The sequence below is a fragment of the Stegodyphus dumicola genome, chromosome 3 (assembly GCF_044657685.1).
Source record: "Stegodyphus dumicola isolate Sdum_Otavi_A_Nest chromosome 3, ASM4465768v1".
NCBI lineage: Eukaryota > Metazoa > Arthropoda > Arachnida > Araneae > Eresidae > Stegodyphus > Stegodyphus dumicola.
Window position 1 is genome coordinate 93,517,396 of NC_140770.1, and position 17,609 is coordinate 93,535,004.

Here is a 17,609-nt window from a genome sequence, read left to right on the forward strand (position 1 = left end):
GTTGATATTTTTGTGGGTGCGGAACAAATTATCCGAATTCCATTATTTTCAACTAGGAAGTTTGTTTCTAGATATGAGAAATTTGCCATACGAGCTCAATGCTGGAACAAATTAAACTCGTATCTCGAGGTTCCAGCGCACATGAAAAAATATAGTAACAAGAAACAGAAACATGAAACAACAGCTGAAGCAGCTGATAGCAGGATTGCAAATCTAACAGAATCCTAATATTCTATACAAATACAGCACAAAGTCCAAAATCTGGACATCCGTTATCCGGAATGATCTAAAATCCAGACTTCAAAGCCAGAAACTTTTTTTTTTGGTATGCTTTACGCATGTGCATTTGATTTTCCCTTCCATAATAAAACGTGTGGAGATTTTCGCTTAAAAATTCTGATTCTTAATTTCACTTAGGCATTAAATAAAATACATCGTTATGAAAAAACAATCATGTGAGTATAAATTTGTGAGATTAATAATTTGGTTCCGCAGCTGAGTGTCTGCTTGGCATTACATTTCAAACCAGAACGTTCACCTATTTTATATCCCTGACAGCAACCTGGCGAGTTATTATTTATTATATTTTGCTTTCAACACCGCATATTTTATCAATACATGACAGCTTCAGTAATAACTCATGTCTAAACTTTTTTTTATATTAGTAATTGAATAACAAGAGCAAGGGAATCTTTTCTGCTGACATTACACTTAGAGATGATTATAGATTTTTTAAATGCTCTAAGAAATGTTAATGAGGAAAAATTCAACAAAAATTTTCTTTTCATATGCTAAAAATAGATTTTGTTAATGAAACTCATAGGCCAAAAGATTACATTTAATGTTATTTTAATTAAGAATAACTGATATGTTATTTACCATAAACTCAGAATCGGCGGCAGAATATGTCGGCACCGAACGGCAGAATTTAAGGAAGAAGAAATTTTTGGAATTTGGGGAGCACCAAGCTGCAAAATTAAGGGATGCGAAGTTTTTATGTACAGTCAAAAGTCGTTAATTCGGACACCCATAATCCGGAATGATCTATAATCCGGACCTCAAAGCTAAAATCTTTCTACGCATGCGCATAGGCGTTTACGCGTGCGCGCAAGACCTTTACAACTTGCATATGCGTCTGCGCAAGCGTAGAATACGTTTTCGCGTGCGCGTTTAATAACGGACGGTATAAGTTAAAATTATCTAATTATCTATTACAGTTAATGTTGATGATTGCGTTGTTCCTTAATCTTCGAATTGGATCCGGCTTATTATTTTTTGCAGACTGTAAGAGCAATTTTATAAAAGTAAGCTTGAACTTTCAATTATGTCAAATAGAATTTCCGATGTTGGAGCTCCCAAAGGATCTACAAAACGAAAGTATGTTTCGATGTCCATCAAACAAAATGTGGAATTGCTACAAAAAATGCATAAAGGCATATCCTTTGTTTATCTAACCGTTCCGAAATCTGTTTATCAATTTCACGCTGCTCTGCGCGGGGGGGGGACGTCGCGGCGAGCAATGAACTGGAAGTTGATCTGTCAGCACTATCGTTATCTTCAGGGCAGATGTTTTTATTTTAGTCGGCTTATAATTCCTTACTAAATGTTGTATTTCATCTCGATCTACTCCGTCTTTGATATGATTTAAATCAAATTCCTCGTCATTATAAATATCACGAATACAAATCAAATAGTTTTCTGGTTGAAATTTTCTAATTTCGACTATGCTTAATGTATGCTTTACGCATGCGCGCGTTGAAAGAAATGTTTAATAAAGTAAACAAATAAATATTAAGCTTATTTTTTTGTAAATTTTGATACCCTTTAGATCATAATTGCTCATTATTTTATAAATTACGGTTTCATATTTTTAATTTTATAATTTCTGCATGCGATCTTACCAGATTTGAACTGATGATCTATAATCCGGGAAAATTGATAATCCGGAATCGCCGAAGTCCCGACGAGTCCGGATTAAAGACTTTTGACTGTATTAGTGAAAGCACTGGGATCCAAAGTTTAGGTACAGTGAAAATTTAGAACTTAGGAAAGTGCTTTGTAGCAAAATTTAGGACCTGTAGAGACTGCACCAGGCGTCGGCCCTAGATAAAGCCTTATGTATATGTGGGAGCTTATTCAGGACTCTGATTAGTTTGAAGCATGTGCAAGAAATAAACGTAGGTATAGTAAATAACTAAACTATTCAGGCTTAATTCAGCATGCAATAGGAGCAAAACAAAATTTAGCGAAACAACTTGGCTTTCGTCACCAATCTTGTCATACACAGCCAATAATGTATAACAGACACTATTAAGCTAGGCTAAAATTATCTTTACTGATTCTAAGGCATTTCAATTAATGTAGCAGACTGCACTGCTCCTTGATCTTCTAATTTGATCTAGCTTATTATTTTTTGCAGAGTATTATTATTACGGCAATTTTATAAAAACCAAGCTTGAACTTTTGATTATGTCGAAAAGAGTTTCCAAAGGAATGTGGGCGATAAAAAAAAGGCGAAACTATGTTTTGATGTCCATTAAACAAAAAGTGCAATTGCTGCAAAAAATGGATAAAGGCATATCTGTCTCAAAATTATGAGACTGTATTATGCCATTGTATATGACACAAGAAAAAAGAAAAAGGAACTTTTTGAATTTTTGGTGGAAGCAACTTAACCGCTTACCTTACAAACTTTTTTGAAAAAAATTGCAAAAAATCACCACATTTTTTATTTTATTATTAAATACAACAAAACAAAACAAATAAAAATATGTAGGTTTTAAGTTGAATTTTTAATTTTTTGAAGGTGTAAAAGCATTTATTTTTAATATTAAACTCAGGATAGTAAACCTCGGGATAGTAAATCTTTCACCTTTGTTTTCCGATATCCGGAAACCTTTAAAATTAGCAGCTATCATCTTTAAATTTAGCTATTCTTCACTATACATATTTGGCTATGCATCATGAGCTTGATGACTAACGACAAGTTGTTCCTTAAAATTTTATCTTGCTTCTATCGCACACTGAAACAATTAATCCTGAATTGTATTAGTTTAATTATTTATTATATTTATATCTATTTCTTGCACATGCTTAAAACTTAGAGTTCTGAATAAATATATTCCCACCATATACTTAAGCAGTATATGGTGGCTGCTTATTGAGGGCCGGCGCTAGATATCTTACCACCTGATGCAGTCGGTTTCTGTGGGTCCTAAATTCTGCGACTCAATGTAGCAATACGAGCCCTGGCGCTGGTTCTGGGTTATGTGAATAACAAATTGTTGGTATGCAAATAGTGACATACTGTCGCCAATAGCGTGATAAACATTATGAACTGGAAACCCTGCAAAGAAGTTAATTGTGTAACTCGTTCTTTACACTTACTTTTCTCACTCCTTCAGGAAAGTACAGTGATATGACACTCTCTATTATAGTGCAACTCCCTTTTCGATACATATTTGTGATACTAACGAATTTTAATCTATTTTCATGTATTAATAAAGAATGTGTTTCACTTACAATTTCTGTCTACAACCTTTTTTGGATTACAAGTTAATTAGGTATGATCTCGCTTGAAACTATGCTGGATACAAGGAAAGAGAAATCTCTTTGCTCTCTACTTTTATTAATTTGTTGTGAAATTTTGAGGCTATAAAAATGTTTTACAACAAAAGATTATGAGACTAAAGTGAAAAGATCATAGCTAATTAAATAATAATAAAGAGAAAAAAAACTGTAAAAGCTAAACTGTGGTTTCATATCAAAAGCGAAAATAAATTTTTTCGACAATACAAAAATGTTGAATTCAAATGAAATGCAAATTGCAAAACTGAATTCCAGCAATTACTCAACATGGAAATTCAAAATGCAAATGCTATTAATAAAGAAAGATCTTTACGATGTTATCGAAGATGTTCCTCCAAGCCCTATTACAGAACAATGGATTAAATGAGATCGGAAATGTCGCGTGATGATAAATTTATTTATCAAAGACAGCCAAATAATTCACATTAAACATGAAACTACTGCTAAAGCAACCTGGGGAAAACTTGGGCAGATACATGAAAGGTCTAATCTTTCAAGTAAACTATTTCTTCTGCGAAAGCTTTACAGTTTGAAGCTTGAAGAAGACGGAAATATGCAAACACATATTAATACATTACTGGAGTTATTCGATAAACTCAAATCAATAGGTGAGAACATAAAAGAAGAACATGTTTCGGCACTTTTGCTTCGTTCAATGCCTAGTTCTTACAATACGCTCATTACGGTTTTTGAAGCCAGAGCAGAATCGGAACTGAATCCAGAATTCTTAAAAGGGAAATTAATTGACGAATTTAACAAGAGAGTTGAAAATAATTCATCAGATTCAAAGCCATTAAAGCTTCATTTCAAGACAAGACAAAGAGAGAAAAGTTCTGCTCATACTGTCACAAAAATAATCAATTTAAATCAGAGTGTTATCATCTAAAATTGAAACAACAACAACAACAACAAAAAAAAAAAAAAAAATGAACTGCAGCAAAATTCAAAGAAAGCATACGTGGATTCTAAAACCTGCGAAGCCAAGAATGCTTGTAACCTCGCGATGAATCAACAAGAAACAAAAATTAAAACATCGGAAATCGAATCCAGATGGAATGCCGCCACTCTGTCTGCTGACAAAATCATACATCAATCATCCAAGAGTTTTATTTTCGATAACGGAGTAAGTAGCCACCTGGTAAATAATAAGAAATATTTCACAGAATGTAAACCCAAAAATCCATCAGATATTATAACTGTGAATGGGCAATGTATTAAATCAACGGCAGGCAATAGGAACTGTCCGTTTTAAAACGTTAAATGCTAAACAAAAAATAACTGAAGTTCTATTATAGGAAGTTTTATATGCTCCTGAATTAGAAACAAATTTAATCTCAATTAAGAAAATAACAGAAAAAGGACTTATGGGATCATGAAAGGAGATCCGATTATTCTAGAATGTCATGCAAACTAACAATCTTTACCAAATTAAACCAATCGAAAAGAATAACGAACTATCAGCTCATGTAGCATTTCAGTGCAAAAATGAGAACTGTGTTCAACTTTGGCATAGATGCCTTGGTCACAGAAACGTTGACACAATCAAACAACTTGTAAAGAAAGAACTCGCTGAAGGAATTAAATTGGATAATTGTAAACATGAAACATGATACCAAATTCATTCAGTGCATAAAAATGTAAACTAACTGATTTTCCATAGCTCAAAGAATTGAAATTCAGAGTATCTAAACCGCTAGAACTTGTTCACACTGATGTTTTAGGACAAGTACAAACACCGTCTGTCAGTGGATACCTATACTTCGTAACTTTTATCGATGATTACAAGCAAATTCACAATGATTTACCTAATGAAAAAGGTAATTTCTAATCTAAAACAATTTATTGCTCTTACAAACAATAAATTCGGGAGAAAGGTAAAAACGCTAAGATATGATAACGGTGGTGAGTATGCAAGTAAGGAACTTGAAGAATATCTTAAAAAACATGGTATATAAATCACCAGCTTACTGTACCATATTGTCCAGCACAAAATGGAGTCAGTGAATGCAAAAACAGGTCTTTGATGGAGATGACAAGATGTCTTTTATCTGACTCAGGTCAACCTCACAGATAGTGGGCAGAAGCAGTGCCGAGTGCAAATTATTTACAGAATCATATGCCTACAAAACCAAATGCAAAAACGCCATACGAATTATGGAATAAAAAGAAACCCAACCGCTCTCATCTGAGGACTTTCGGGTGCAAGGTTTTTGCTTACATCCATAAATCTAAAAGGGGTAAATTCGATGATACTGCTATAGAAGGAATACTCGTCGTATACAAGAACAGAAGTAAAGGCTACAGAATTTTAGTCCCTGGAGACAAAATCATAATAAGTCGATCTGTACGATTTATCGAAGACACTGGAACTGACGAGCCTGTAAGTGTCGCTTTATACCAGGATGAAGAAAATCCTTAGGAAAAAAGCTCAAAACAGGAAAAAATAAAAACTGAAGAACCCGAAAATGAAGTAATATCAGAGCACGAAGAAGAAGCTTTGGAACTCAGAAGATTGAACAGAGTCACAAAAGATAAACCTCCTGATCGCTTTGGATTCCATGCAAAATCTCCAACCTCCCACGAACCCAAAACCTGGAAGGAACAAACTTTAGAAGAAAATGGCTGACAGCTGTTCGAGAAAAAATTAATTCACTAGAAGAAAACAACACTTGAGAATTAGTTGATTTACCAAAAGGAAGAAAAGCAATAGGATGCAAATGGTCTTTCAAGACAAAGCTCAGTGCAAAAAGAAAAATTGAAAGATACAAAGCCAGATTAGTCGCAAAAGGATTTAGCCAGAAGTTTGGATCTGACTATGATGAAACCTTTGCTCCTGTAAATACACAACTCTATGAGCTTTCCTATGTGCAGCTTCGTATAAAAACATGTCTGTCAGACATATCGATGTCAAAACAGCTTTCCTTCACGGAGAACTAGAAGAAGAAATTTACATGACTCAACCTGAAAGATACTCAAAAGCAGGACATGAAAATAAGAAATCTATATATATAATTTAAAACAAGCCAGAGCTTGGAATCTGAAAATAGGAAAAATACTTCTAAACATGTAATTTAAACAAAGTAAAGCTGACCCACACTTGTTTTTCAAAAACACCAATGGAAAATTCACATATATAATATTACATGTAGATGATATGCTTATAGGAAGTGAAAGGAAAAAAGATGTAATGAAAACAGTCCAATAACTGAATGCTAAATTGGAAATAAAAAACCTAGGAAAAGTCACCTACTACCTCGGCATAAACATCGAAAGATTTAAAGATGGAACCTTTGCCATGAACCAAACAAATAAAATTGAAGAAATAATTCAAAAATTTAGACTTCAAAACAAAAAACCAACATACACAACAATGGAAACAAATTACTGCAAACTAGAAGCTGAAGATGATCTTCTAGAAGATAATACAGAATATAGACAAGAAGTAGGGGCTTATTATATGCAGCAGACCAGATACAGCATGTGCTGTCAGTCTACTGAGTAGAAGAAACAAAAAACCCCGAAACATAGATTGGAATGCTGTCAAGAAAGCCATTCAATACTTTCATACAACTAAAGACTTTAAGTTGGTCTTTAACAAAATTCAAGAACCTATACTAACTGCATATATTCAGATGCAGATTGGGCAAATGACAGAACAACAAGAAAATCTGTCAGCGGATACAAATTCAAATTAGAAAATAACTCAATTTCATGCAGCAGCAAAAGGCAAAACTGCATTGCACTGTCTTCAACTGAAGCAGCAATTAACACAACACAAGAAGCACAATGGCTGTTAAATTTGCTTAAAGATCTAGGACTAAAACAAAATCTACCGATTATTCTCTATGAAGATAAAAATTCGTGCATCAAACTATCACAAACGGAGAAAAATACCTCCAGAACAAATCATATAGACATCGAATACCACTACTTGTATGAACTTCAAAAAACATGATCCTGAGCTTAGACTACTGCAGAAGTTCCGACATGATTGCGTATCTACTAACCAAACCACTAGGCAAGCCTGTGTTCGAGAATCAAGGATCGCTGCAAATGGTGATCCTGCCCATCAAGTAGGGGTGTTGGTATGCAAATAGTAATGGACTGTCGCCAATAGCGCAATAAACATTATGAATTGAAAACCCTGCAAAGAAGTTAATTGAGTAACTCGTTCTTTACACTTACTTTTCTCACTCATTCAAGAAAGGACAATGATATGACACTCTCTAGTATAACTTCCTTTTTGATATATATTTGTGATACTAATGAATTTTAATCTATTTTCATGTATTAATAAAGAATGTGTTTTACTTATAATTACCGTCTACGATCTTTTTTGGATTACAAGTTAATAAGGCATGATCTCGCTTGAAAGTACGCTGGATATAAGGTAAGAGAAATCTTTTTACTCTCTACTTTTATTAATTTGTTGTGAAATTTTGAGGCTATAAAAATGTTTTACAACACAAATCAGTTATTCATAATTCAAATAGTCCTAAATGTAATCTTTGGGTCTATGAGTATCATCAATAAAATCTATTTTTAGCATATGGAAAGAAATATTTGGTAAATTTTTCCCGTCAACATATTTTAGCACATTTAACTTAAATCTGTAATCATCGCCAAGCATAATGTCAACATAAAAGGTTACCGAACTCCTTTATTATATTACTAACATAAAAAATTGTTTAGGCATCGCTACATGAGTCATTACTCAGTTTGTCATGTTTTGATAAACATGCAATGATGAAAGGAAAGTATAATAAATTCGAGAGGTTGGCATCAGATCAATGATGTATCTGTGTGGAATGTTTTGGTTTGAGATGCATGCCAAGCAGATATGCAGCAACGGAGCCAAATTACTGATCGTACAAATTTATGCTGAAATGAGTGTTTCTTCAATAACAAGGTACTATTTTATTAGTGTTGAAGTGAAATTAAGAATCAGGACTCCAGATGTTTTATTATGCGTGGAGGGGGACATAAAATGTGCATGCATAAAGCCTACCAGAAAACATTGTTGGCGGTTTTGAGATCTGGATTTTAGATCATTCTGGATAATGGACGTATGGATTTTGGACTTTGTACTATTATGAAGTCATTACACCAATGCTAAAATTATTTTTACCAAGGGTAACAAATTATCAGCTATGTTGGAGACTGTACTTAAAGATTATAAAAGTGACTCTATGGCATGTCGTTCTGATAGTAACTTGCATCATTGTAGAAACTACTAAATTTTTAGACCTTCACACTCTATTTTTTTCTGCACTTCCAAACTACAGTGAAGTAGATAATATTACCATAATTTAATAATCATTGCTTGGATAAGGTGTGTTTATTACTAAACATTTACCAGTTGCAATCATCTTAGTATTTATATAATTTAATCACTAAAAGACTACAAACAGAAATGGCAATCCTACATTTTCATTTACAATGAATGCAAAAATGAAATCTATACTTTTGATATAAAAAATATTACAAAACCAATAGCAAACTTTAATTTGAATAAAATTCATCATAATATAAAAATCTACTTATATTCTCATTTAAAACTTCCCTTAGAAAATGTTCACATAATTGCACAAATTAAACTAAAAGTGTCTAGTCATTGAATTACTGAAAACATTCCCTTTTAAAACTGATATAACATTAAGATACATTAGATCATACTCATTAATTTTATTAAACTTTTCAAAATTTTATGGCAAATTAAATAAAATAATATTAATGGAAGAAAAGAAAATTAGGATGTTAATATGTTTAAATCAATAATTAATAAAAAGAGTGCAGTATTTTTAACAGTTTAGTTTTAATTTTAAAAACTCAGATTTTTAGTACAGTCAAAAGTCGTTAATTCGGACACCCATAATTCGGAATGATCTATAATCCGGACCTCAAAGCTACAAACTTTCTGCGCATGCGTCTTTACGGCTGCGAATATGCGTGTGCACATGCGCATAAAACGTTTACGCATGCGCGTTTAATGTATAACAGACGGTATCAGCTAAGCTAAAATTATCTAATTCAGTTAATGTTGCAGATTGCGTTGTTCCTTATCTTTGAACTGGATCCGGCTTATTGTTTTTTGCAGACTGTTAGAGCAATTTTATAAAAGTAAGCTCGAACTTTCGATTATATCAAATAGAATTTCCGATATATATTTGCTAATATGTAAAGGATCTAAAGCGAAAGTATGTTTCGAAATCCGAAATCTGTTTCTCAATTTCACGCTGCTCGGCGGGGGGAATGCTGTGGCGCGCAATGCATTGGAAGTTGATCTGTCAGCACTATCCTTATCTTCAGGTCAGATGTTTTTATTTTATTTGGCTAATAATTCCTTACTAAATGTAGTATTTCATCTCGATGTACTCCGTCTTTAATATGATTTAAAACAGGTTCCTCGTTATTATAATTCGCTTCCGATAGTGAAGAAAGTGACAAAGGTTATTGAAAACGGAAAAATTTCGATCGACAAATTAGTCGGTATTCTCGACACAGCAATTATACGACTTGAACAACGGAACTTTGTAACTAAACAAGAAATTATGTTTGTTTTATAGAATTAAGGAGAAAGTATTATCACATAAAACGAAACAACTTACACTGAAAGAAATGTTTACTAAAGTAAACAAATAAATATTAAGCTTTTTCTTTTTGTAAATTTTGAAAGCCTTTAGATTATAATTGTTCTTTATTTCATAAATTCCGGTTTCATATTTTTAATTTTGTAATTTCTGCATGTCATCTTACCAGATTTAAACTGATGATCTATAATCCGGAAAAATGGATAATCTGGAATCACCGAAGTCCCGACGAGTCCGGATTAATGACTTTTGACTGTAGTTAAAAATAAACATTATAAAAAGAAAATTCATGGCTTGCTCTAGTTAAAATTTCATGGCATGCGAAAAGAAGATATTATTAATGGAGGAAAAAATCAAAATTCTGATAAGATTTTGAAAATTTTTAAAGAATAATATGTAGTATTTTTAACAATTAAAAGTACATAAAAACAATATTGTCACAACAAAAATAGGCTTTATTTACATTTTAGAAAGCAATCAAAGCACATAATAAAAGGATTGTTGAATCTTCTAGAAAAAAATATTAGAACATTCACCGGCATTCAGCAACTATAAATCAAACAAAAGGCAATACATGCAAAATATTAAATAGCACAAAAAACTTCATAAAACTTAACAAGCAAAGGGTCATCAAGCTTTTCTGAACAGCTTTTTTTTTTCAACTTATTTAATATACTTCCACAACAGTATGAAATCAAAGGATTTCTTTTTTTTTTTCCCTTTAAGATTACAGACATTATTCAATCCTGTGAGTATTTACTTTGTTACATCAAGCTTAATTCACTTTGAATTCATAATTTTAATCCTTCAAAGAACACTTCTTAATAAACAAAAAAACCATTTTTGTGATCTGCACATTAATGAAATGACAGGAAACTAATTATATAAAAAATAATTAAAATATGGCAGATGCTTAACTTTATGAACCTTTTTTTTTTTTGATTCCATCATTCAGATTTTATTATTTCCATACATCCTAATTTTTACTACTCCCAATTTATACATTCATATACTTCCCAAGAAAATTAAAAAACAAACACTAACAAATCAATACCTTATTTCCAGAATCCAGAACAGGTTTTATGCCAGAAATAATAAGGGGCACTTTGCTAGCAATGTGAGTATCTATTAAAATTAATAAAATACATGCAGTATTTAATGCAACATTAAGAAATCAAATTAAAATTTATCAAAGAATTCATTTGGAAACAACTTTTTCCCTACTTACCACAGGAATTAAGGAGGTGTTTTAACACAGTAAGAGACCCAATACGATACGATTCGCTGCTGCTTTCAAGTCGTTGAAGTAAGAATGAAACAAGCCGATTTGAATACACAGAAGCTAAAATTTAATACAAAAAAAAAAAAAAAAAAAAAAAAAATTTTCTTTAAAAAATTGTTTTAAAAAAATCATAAAGAAGAAATCACATAAAAATAAACATTCTTTTGACCAAAAAAATGTTAATTTTCACAAATTTCATAAATATATAGACATTTTGGATAAGTCAGTTATTTGCTTATTGGATGGTACCACTAAAATGCTATTTTTAAACTAGAATGTGCAATAAAATGATGGGAAAAAGAAATAATTAAAATAAGAATCAATTTAAGGTTGCATTTTAAAAAATAAGTAACAAACTAAAAGCAGTAGATCACATATTACATGGATACCAACATTTTTAACATATTTCAATATTTTAAAAAATCCCAAATAAAAATTCCTAAATTATTAATTAGATTCAATTAATCTACACAAATAACAATAATTTTAGTTTATGTTTCTGACATTCTTCCCATAGTTAGTTCATTATTTTATAATAAAAATGTGAAATAAAAAATTATTAGTAGTATTATAAGTAAATCTTATAATAATATTAATACAATAATACTAATTATTATTAATTAGACTGCATTATGATGAAGCATACTAGGGTTATTTACTAAGAAAAAGAGTGCCTTCATGGAACACTTTCTAAGAAAATCACATGAAAATAACAGGTACTGGTAAAAGTGTTGGGAGCACCAGAACTTCATTAACCCTTTGTTGCATCATGTCCACTCTAGTAGACAAAAGTTTAAATTTGTTTATTCTTATGCCTTAACAGATTCCATTCCTGTGTTTATTGATTCTATATTATTAGAACTTTCAACTGTCAATCATAGATGGCTGTATAGCATCACTAAGTAAATCATTGCAATTTAGAAAATGGCTGATACTTCTGTTTCCAAGTTAGTATAACTTCACATAGTAAACATTATAGTATAATATTGCTTACATTTTCTTATACTGCCATTTTTTATTCATAATTAGTAATTTTAGACATTTTATTTTAAATGTCAGTTTGAGAATGTTGTGGAGTGGGTAGATAAAGATCTACTGAAAAGAGTGAATTGAAATCCAAATGTACTGCTTATCAAGCCAAAACACCACTGGAAATGTTTATGTTTGGCAAGGAATTTCTAGAACATTTGAAATTTGAATCCAATAGGTACAGGTTACAAAATCGTAGCAAAATGAATTCAATCACAATCGACAAAATGAAGGTATTTTGGGGGATCTGTATGTACATGTCAGTTGTAGATTTACCATTTAGAAGATGGTAATGATCACTGCAAACAAGGCAGGAAATGATTTCAAATGCAATGACCGTAAATCGTTGGGAAGAGATTTGTATGCATGCATGTATATGCATGCTGTCCACTGTAGTGAACAAACTATAGCAATTATTTAAAACAAAATTTGAATAAAATTATTTTTTTATTATTATTACTAAGGTTATTTTAAGTAGAAAAAAATACAAACATTTTCGTTTAACTTCTCTAGATTACTTGTATGTAACAAAGGGTTAAAGATTGCACAAGTATAGCTCCCAATCACTAACCGAATACAGCAGGGAGGGAAGGACAGAAAAAGAATAAAGCTGATGTAGTTCTTTAGAGGAAGATTTAGAAGTTTATTATTAAGAGAGGAGGACAGAAAGAGAGAACGATTATTAGAAGAAAAAGAAGAAAACTAGAGAAAGGGTTATTAGAAGGGTAAAAAAACATGAAAACTCCCATTCAGCCAGCTTATTAAATCTGACATGATCTCAGGTCAAACTATTAGTAATCTGCAGTCTTATCAACTCGGCTGCCCACAGGCTAATCCTGTTGCAAAATACTGTAATACAGAATATCTAGTATTTTGAAGCTATAAAAATAGATACAAACAGACATTATGAGACACAGAATCTGTTATGACATATATTATAGTAGCATATAAACTGCTACATATTCAAGAAACATTATTTAACAGCAAAAAAATTCACAAAGGACCAATTCTATAGCTTTTTTGCACTTACATAATGAATGAGATGTACAATAGCATTGTCTTGTACCATGGATTGAAGCAGCTGAGGATATCATTTATAAAAGAGTATTTTAATTAATATTTATATACATTTCAATATTTTTTTTATTACTGTTGCCTTTCATATTACTTTAGCTTTTAAATGACATAACAGGCTCTTCAATGATTCAGTTTAGAGATAAAAAGGATTTACTACAAATTTTTTAGAGTACTAACAGAAAAGATCAATCGTAAGAAAGAATTCAATGTAATTTTAGAACACATACCATCTTCAATTCCCAGATAGTTACAGGCATAACTTTTAATAGTCACACAGAATCAGTCTGACTATTCTCACTTCCACTTAAAACAAGCTCAATTTATTCTAACCAAAACAAACAATAGCATTGTATAGACTTACGGATTTTATACACCGTAAGGTTGGGAATTAATCCTTTGATCAGCAAGGATATTTTTTGTGATGTCTTTAAGAAAGTATACATACATACATCTTAAAATATGTCCAGGAAATTAAGCCATTATATTAAAAGTACATAAATCTAGGTGTAAAGTACCAGTAGCATTTTCACATTACATTTAGAAAACACCTCTCTTTCATGGCTGTTTTGTAAATTTGAGCTTTCTTACCAAAACCCCATGCTGTTCAGAGGGTTAAGGGGGGGCTTTTCAGGGAAATTTCAAATATCAGGCTACTATCAAAATTCTTAAAAAAATTGTTTTACTTTCAAGTATGAACTCAAAACTGCAAATATTGGAAAATTTCAGCGTTCAGTATGTTTCCAACCACAGAACCTCTAAATGTAATGAAACTATTTGTGCATGTTAGATAGACTCTATTATATAAAGGTTTACATGAAAAGAAAAACAGCAAATTATAGAACAAAACAACATTAACAAAATGTACAAGACAATATGAAAATTTGGCAAAGAATATCATACATAGATATAAATGAATCTTTAGAATAAGACATAATTTATATTAGCATTCTATTTTGCTTTTTTTCTTTTTCTTAAAGGGCTGAGTCAGGACAACAAAAATCCCTTTATTATTACCAGAGGAGATTAAATAAATTCTTTCATTACTGCCTTTATCATTTTCCCACTTACCCTCTTTTTTTAAAAGCACCAGCTTTATGCACTAAAGGAAGCTGCTGGCAGTGCACACGCATCCCCCCCCACATAAATATATGTCACCATCAGCTTATACATATAATAAACTTATATATATATTTACATATACACACATAAATACAAAACAAAATGCTCTAGATGCACTTAAAAATGAGAAAATTAAATATCAAAATACTGACAAGAATAGCATCAGAACATTCCAACAAATCTTTGGATATTTAATATATATTTAATTATTAAAAATATTTAAAATCAGTATATATATATACACACACATATATACGAGTATATATCGATTTTAAATATTTTTAATAATTAAATATCAGTAACCCATATTTAATACATTCTTGTGCTTTTTTTTTGTTGTTGTTGTTCTGTATTGAGATTAAATTTCATATATATTACATACAACTGTTTTCACAGGAAGTAACTGGTTAATTTGATGAACGGAAAATATTTAAATTAGCAATTAAACTAAAAATTAAATTTTGCTTTTATTATTTTTAATACCATAAAAAATAAGAATAATATTATTAAAGAATAAAATAAATTTCATACACTGTTAAACTTTAAGAATTGTTTATACACACTTTTGCAAAAAAATCGAAGCACCAAGGACTTTTGCGATTGTGACGAAATTTGGTATGCAAAAACATCTTGATTCAACATGCAAAGGGACAGGAATTGTGATCACAGCACACATGTCTAGTGCACAATTTGCAAAGTATAAAACCAGTAACAGAGGCGGAAAATTTGTCTTTTTTGTTGTTGCCATTGTAATTCCGTAAAGAAGCAACTAAGGATGACATTACGATGATATTGAAGACATTACAGACAACTAAACGACTTCAAATGTGGTCGCATTGTAGGGTTGCATAAAGCTGAGTTGTCATACCGAGTAATAGACCACCACCTGCAGCGTACAGACACTGCTGTGCAAAGATGTTGGCAGCAATGGTTGCTTCAAGGAAATTGCCGCTGAAATGAAGGCTCTGGACGGCCAAGGAGCACAAATGCAAGGCAAGATAGGATGACTGCTTGCTAGGCCTGAACCGCACCAATGGTATCATTGTCAACTATTCAAAGCACTACAGACACGTCTATACCTCCCGTGGTACTGCCCACCATCTCATGGCACTTATCTGAGGCAGGTTTATGCTCACAGTGGCCTTTAAGATGTTTGCCTTTGACCCCACAACATCAGCGGAGTTGTCTGGAGTGATGTAGCAGCCGATCAACATGACTGCCATCAGACTGGCATCATATAGTGTTCAGTGATGAATCTGCTTTACTCTTGAAGCAGATGACCACCGTGTTCGTGTCTGGAGAAGACAAGGCCAGCTTTCCCAATCAGCCTATGTTTTACAAAGGCATACACCCATAACCCCTGGTGTGATGGTGTGGGGCACCTTTTCTTATGACAGCAGGTCATCTTTAGTCATCCTCCTTACATCTTTAACAGCTCAACAATATGTTGATACCATTCTTCGGCTGGTTGCATTACCCTTCATGGCACGTCATCCTGGGGCCATTTTCCAACAAGATAATGCCAAGCCACATACCACTCGCATATCTCTGGACTGTCTTTGTGCAGTTGATACTCTTCCTTGGCCAGCAAGGTCACCACACCTTTCACCAATCAAGCATGTCTGGGACATGGTGGGCCACCAGATTCAGGCACCACAATATATCACAGATCTGGAGTGACAACTGATGAAAGTCTGGCAGAATGTGTAGCAGGATGACATTTAGGAACCTCTACCATGTTTTGCCTCGACGAATTCAAGCATGCATTGCCACCAGGGGCGGTTCAGAAAACTATTATTTTGAACACTCAATGGGTGATTGTGAGCCGTGAAGAGGTACCTTGATTTTTTAATCATTTTATTATCTGTGTATGAGCTATACATATACATTCAATTTCATAAAAAACAAGCACTTCCTTTATGGTGCTTCAATTTTTTGCAAAAGAGTGGTGTATATACAATCAAACAATTTGTTAAATCAATAGTCAGACATGTGATTTTAATTAAATTACCTATTTTAATGATAAAACATACCTATAAATAGTATGCCAGATGTATAAAATTTACATTCTACTCATAGATGCCATAGTTAAAATGACCTATAATCACAATTTCTTATTCTATACTTCCTCTAGTAAGTAATGACATTTACCTAATACACTAGTAATGACATTTACCTAATACAGCAAAACATCTTAACACTTCATTGTGATTCCTCACACCAGCAGGCTGTGAATAATCAGGCAGAGAACAAACCTAGATTAAAAAAAAAAAAAAAAACAAGCAATAAAAAAATATTATTAAACACATATAATAAATATAAAATAAAAAAGATGATAATACATAACTTACACGTCTGTGTATTCATAGTTTTTATCTAATTTTTAATTTTATACAGAACCATTTTCATAACAAAGCTCTAACAGTAACACTTTTATTTATAATCTTCAACATCCTTATAATCTTTTCTCAGGTCTCTGAAGTGCATTAATAATACAGTCAAAAGTCTTTAATCCGGATGTCCATAATCCGGAATGATCTATAATCTGGACCTCAAAGCTACAAACTTTCTGCGCATGCGTAAATGCATAATGCGTCTACGCATGTGCATTATACCTCTACGCACGCACAAAATATGTTTACGCATGCGCGTTTAATGTATAACGGACGGTATAAGCTAAGCTAAAATTATCTAATTATCTATTTCAGTTAATGTTGCAGATTGTGTTGTTCCTTAATCTTCTAATTGGATTCGGCTTATTATTTTTTGCAGACTGTTAGAGCAATTTTATAAAAGTAAGCTTGAACTTTTGATTATGTCAAAAAGAATTTCCAATTCTGGAGCTACTCAAGGATCTACAAAGCGAAAGCATGTTTCGATGTCCATCAAACAAAATGTGGAATTGCTGAAAAAAATGGATAAAG

At 32.1% G+C, this 17,609-nt stretch overlaps 1 protein-coding gene across 1 annotated transcript in view; it reads right to left on the reverse strand.

Moving 5' to 3' along the window:
• c11.1 (maestro heat like repeat family protein c11.1) overlaps positions 1–17,609 on the reverse strand; it is a 183,587-nt gene that overhangs the window by 114,545 nt on the left and 51,433 nt on the right. Inside the window, exons 10-12 of the mRNA XM_035361194.2 lie at positions 16,862–16,940; positions 11,407–11,520; positions 11,233–11,303 (exon numbers count right to left, since the gene is read on the reverse strand). Of these exons, the coding sequence (XP_035217085.1) occupies positions 11,233–11,303; positions 11,407–11,520; positions 16,862–16,940 (264 nt within the window). The remainder of the gene's footprint in view (positions 1–11,232; positions 11,304–11,406; positions 11,521–16,861; positions 16,941–17,609) is intronic.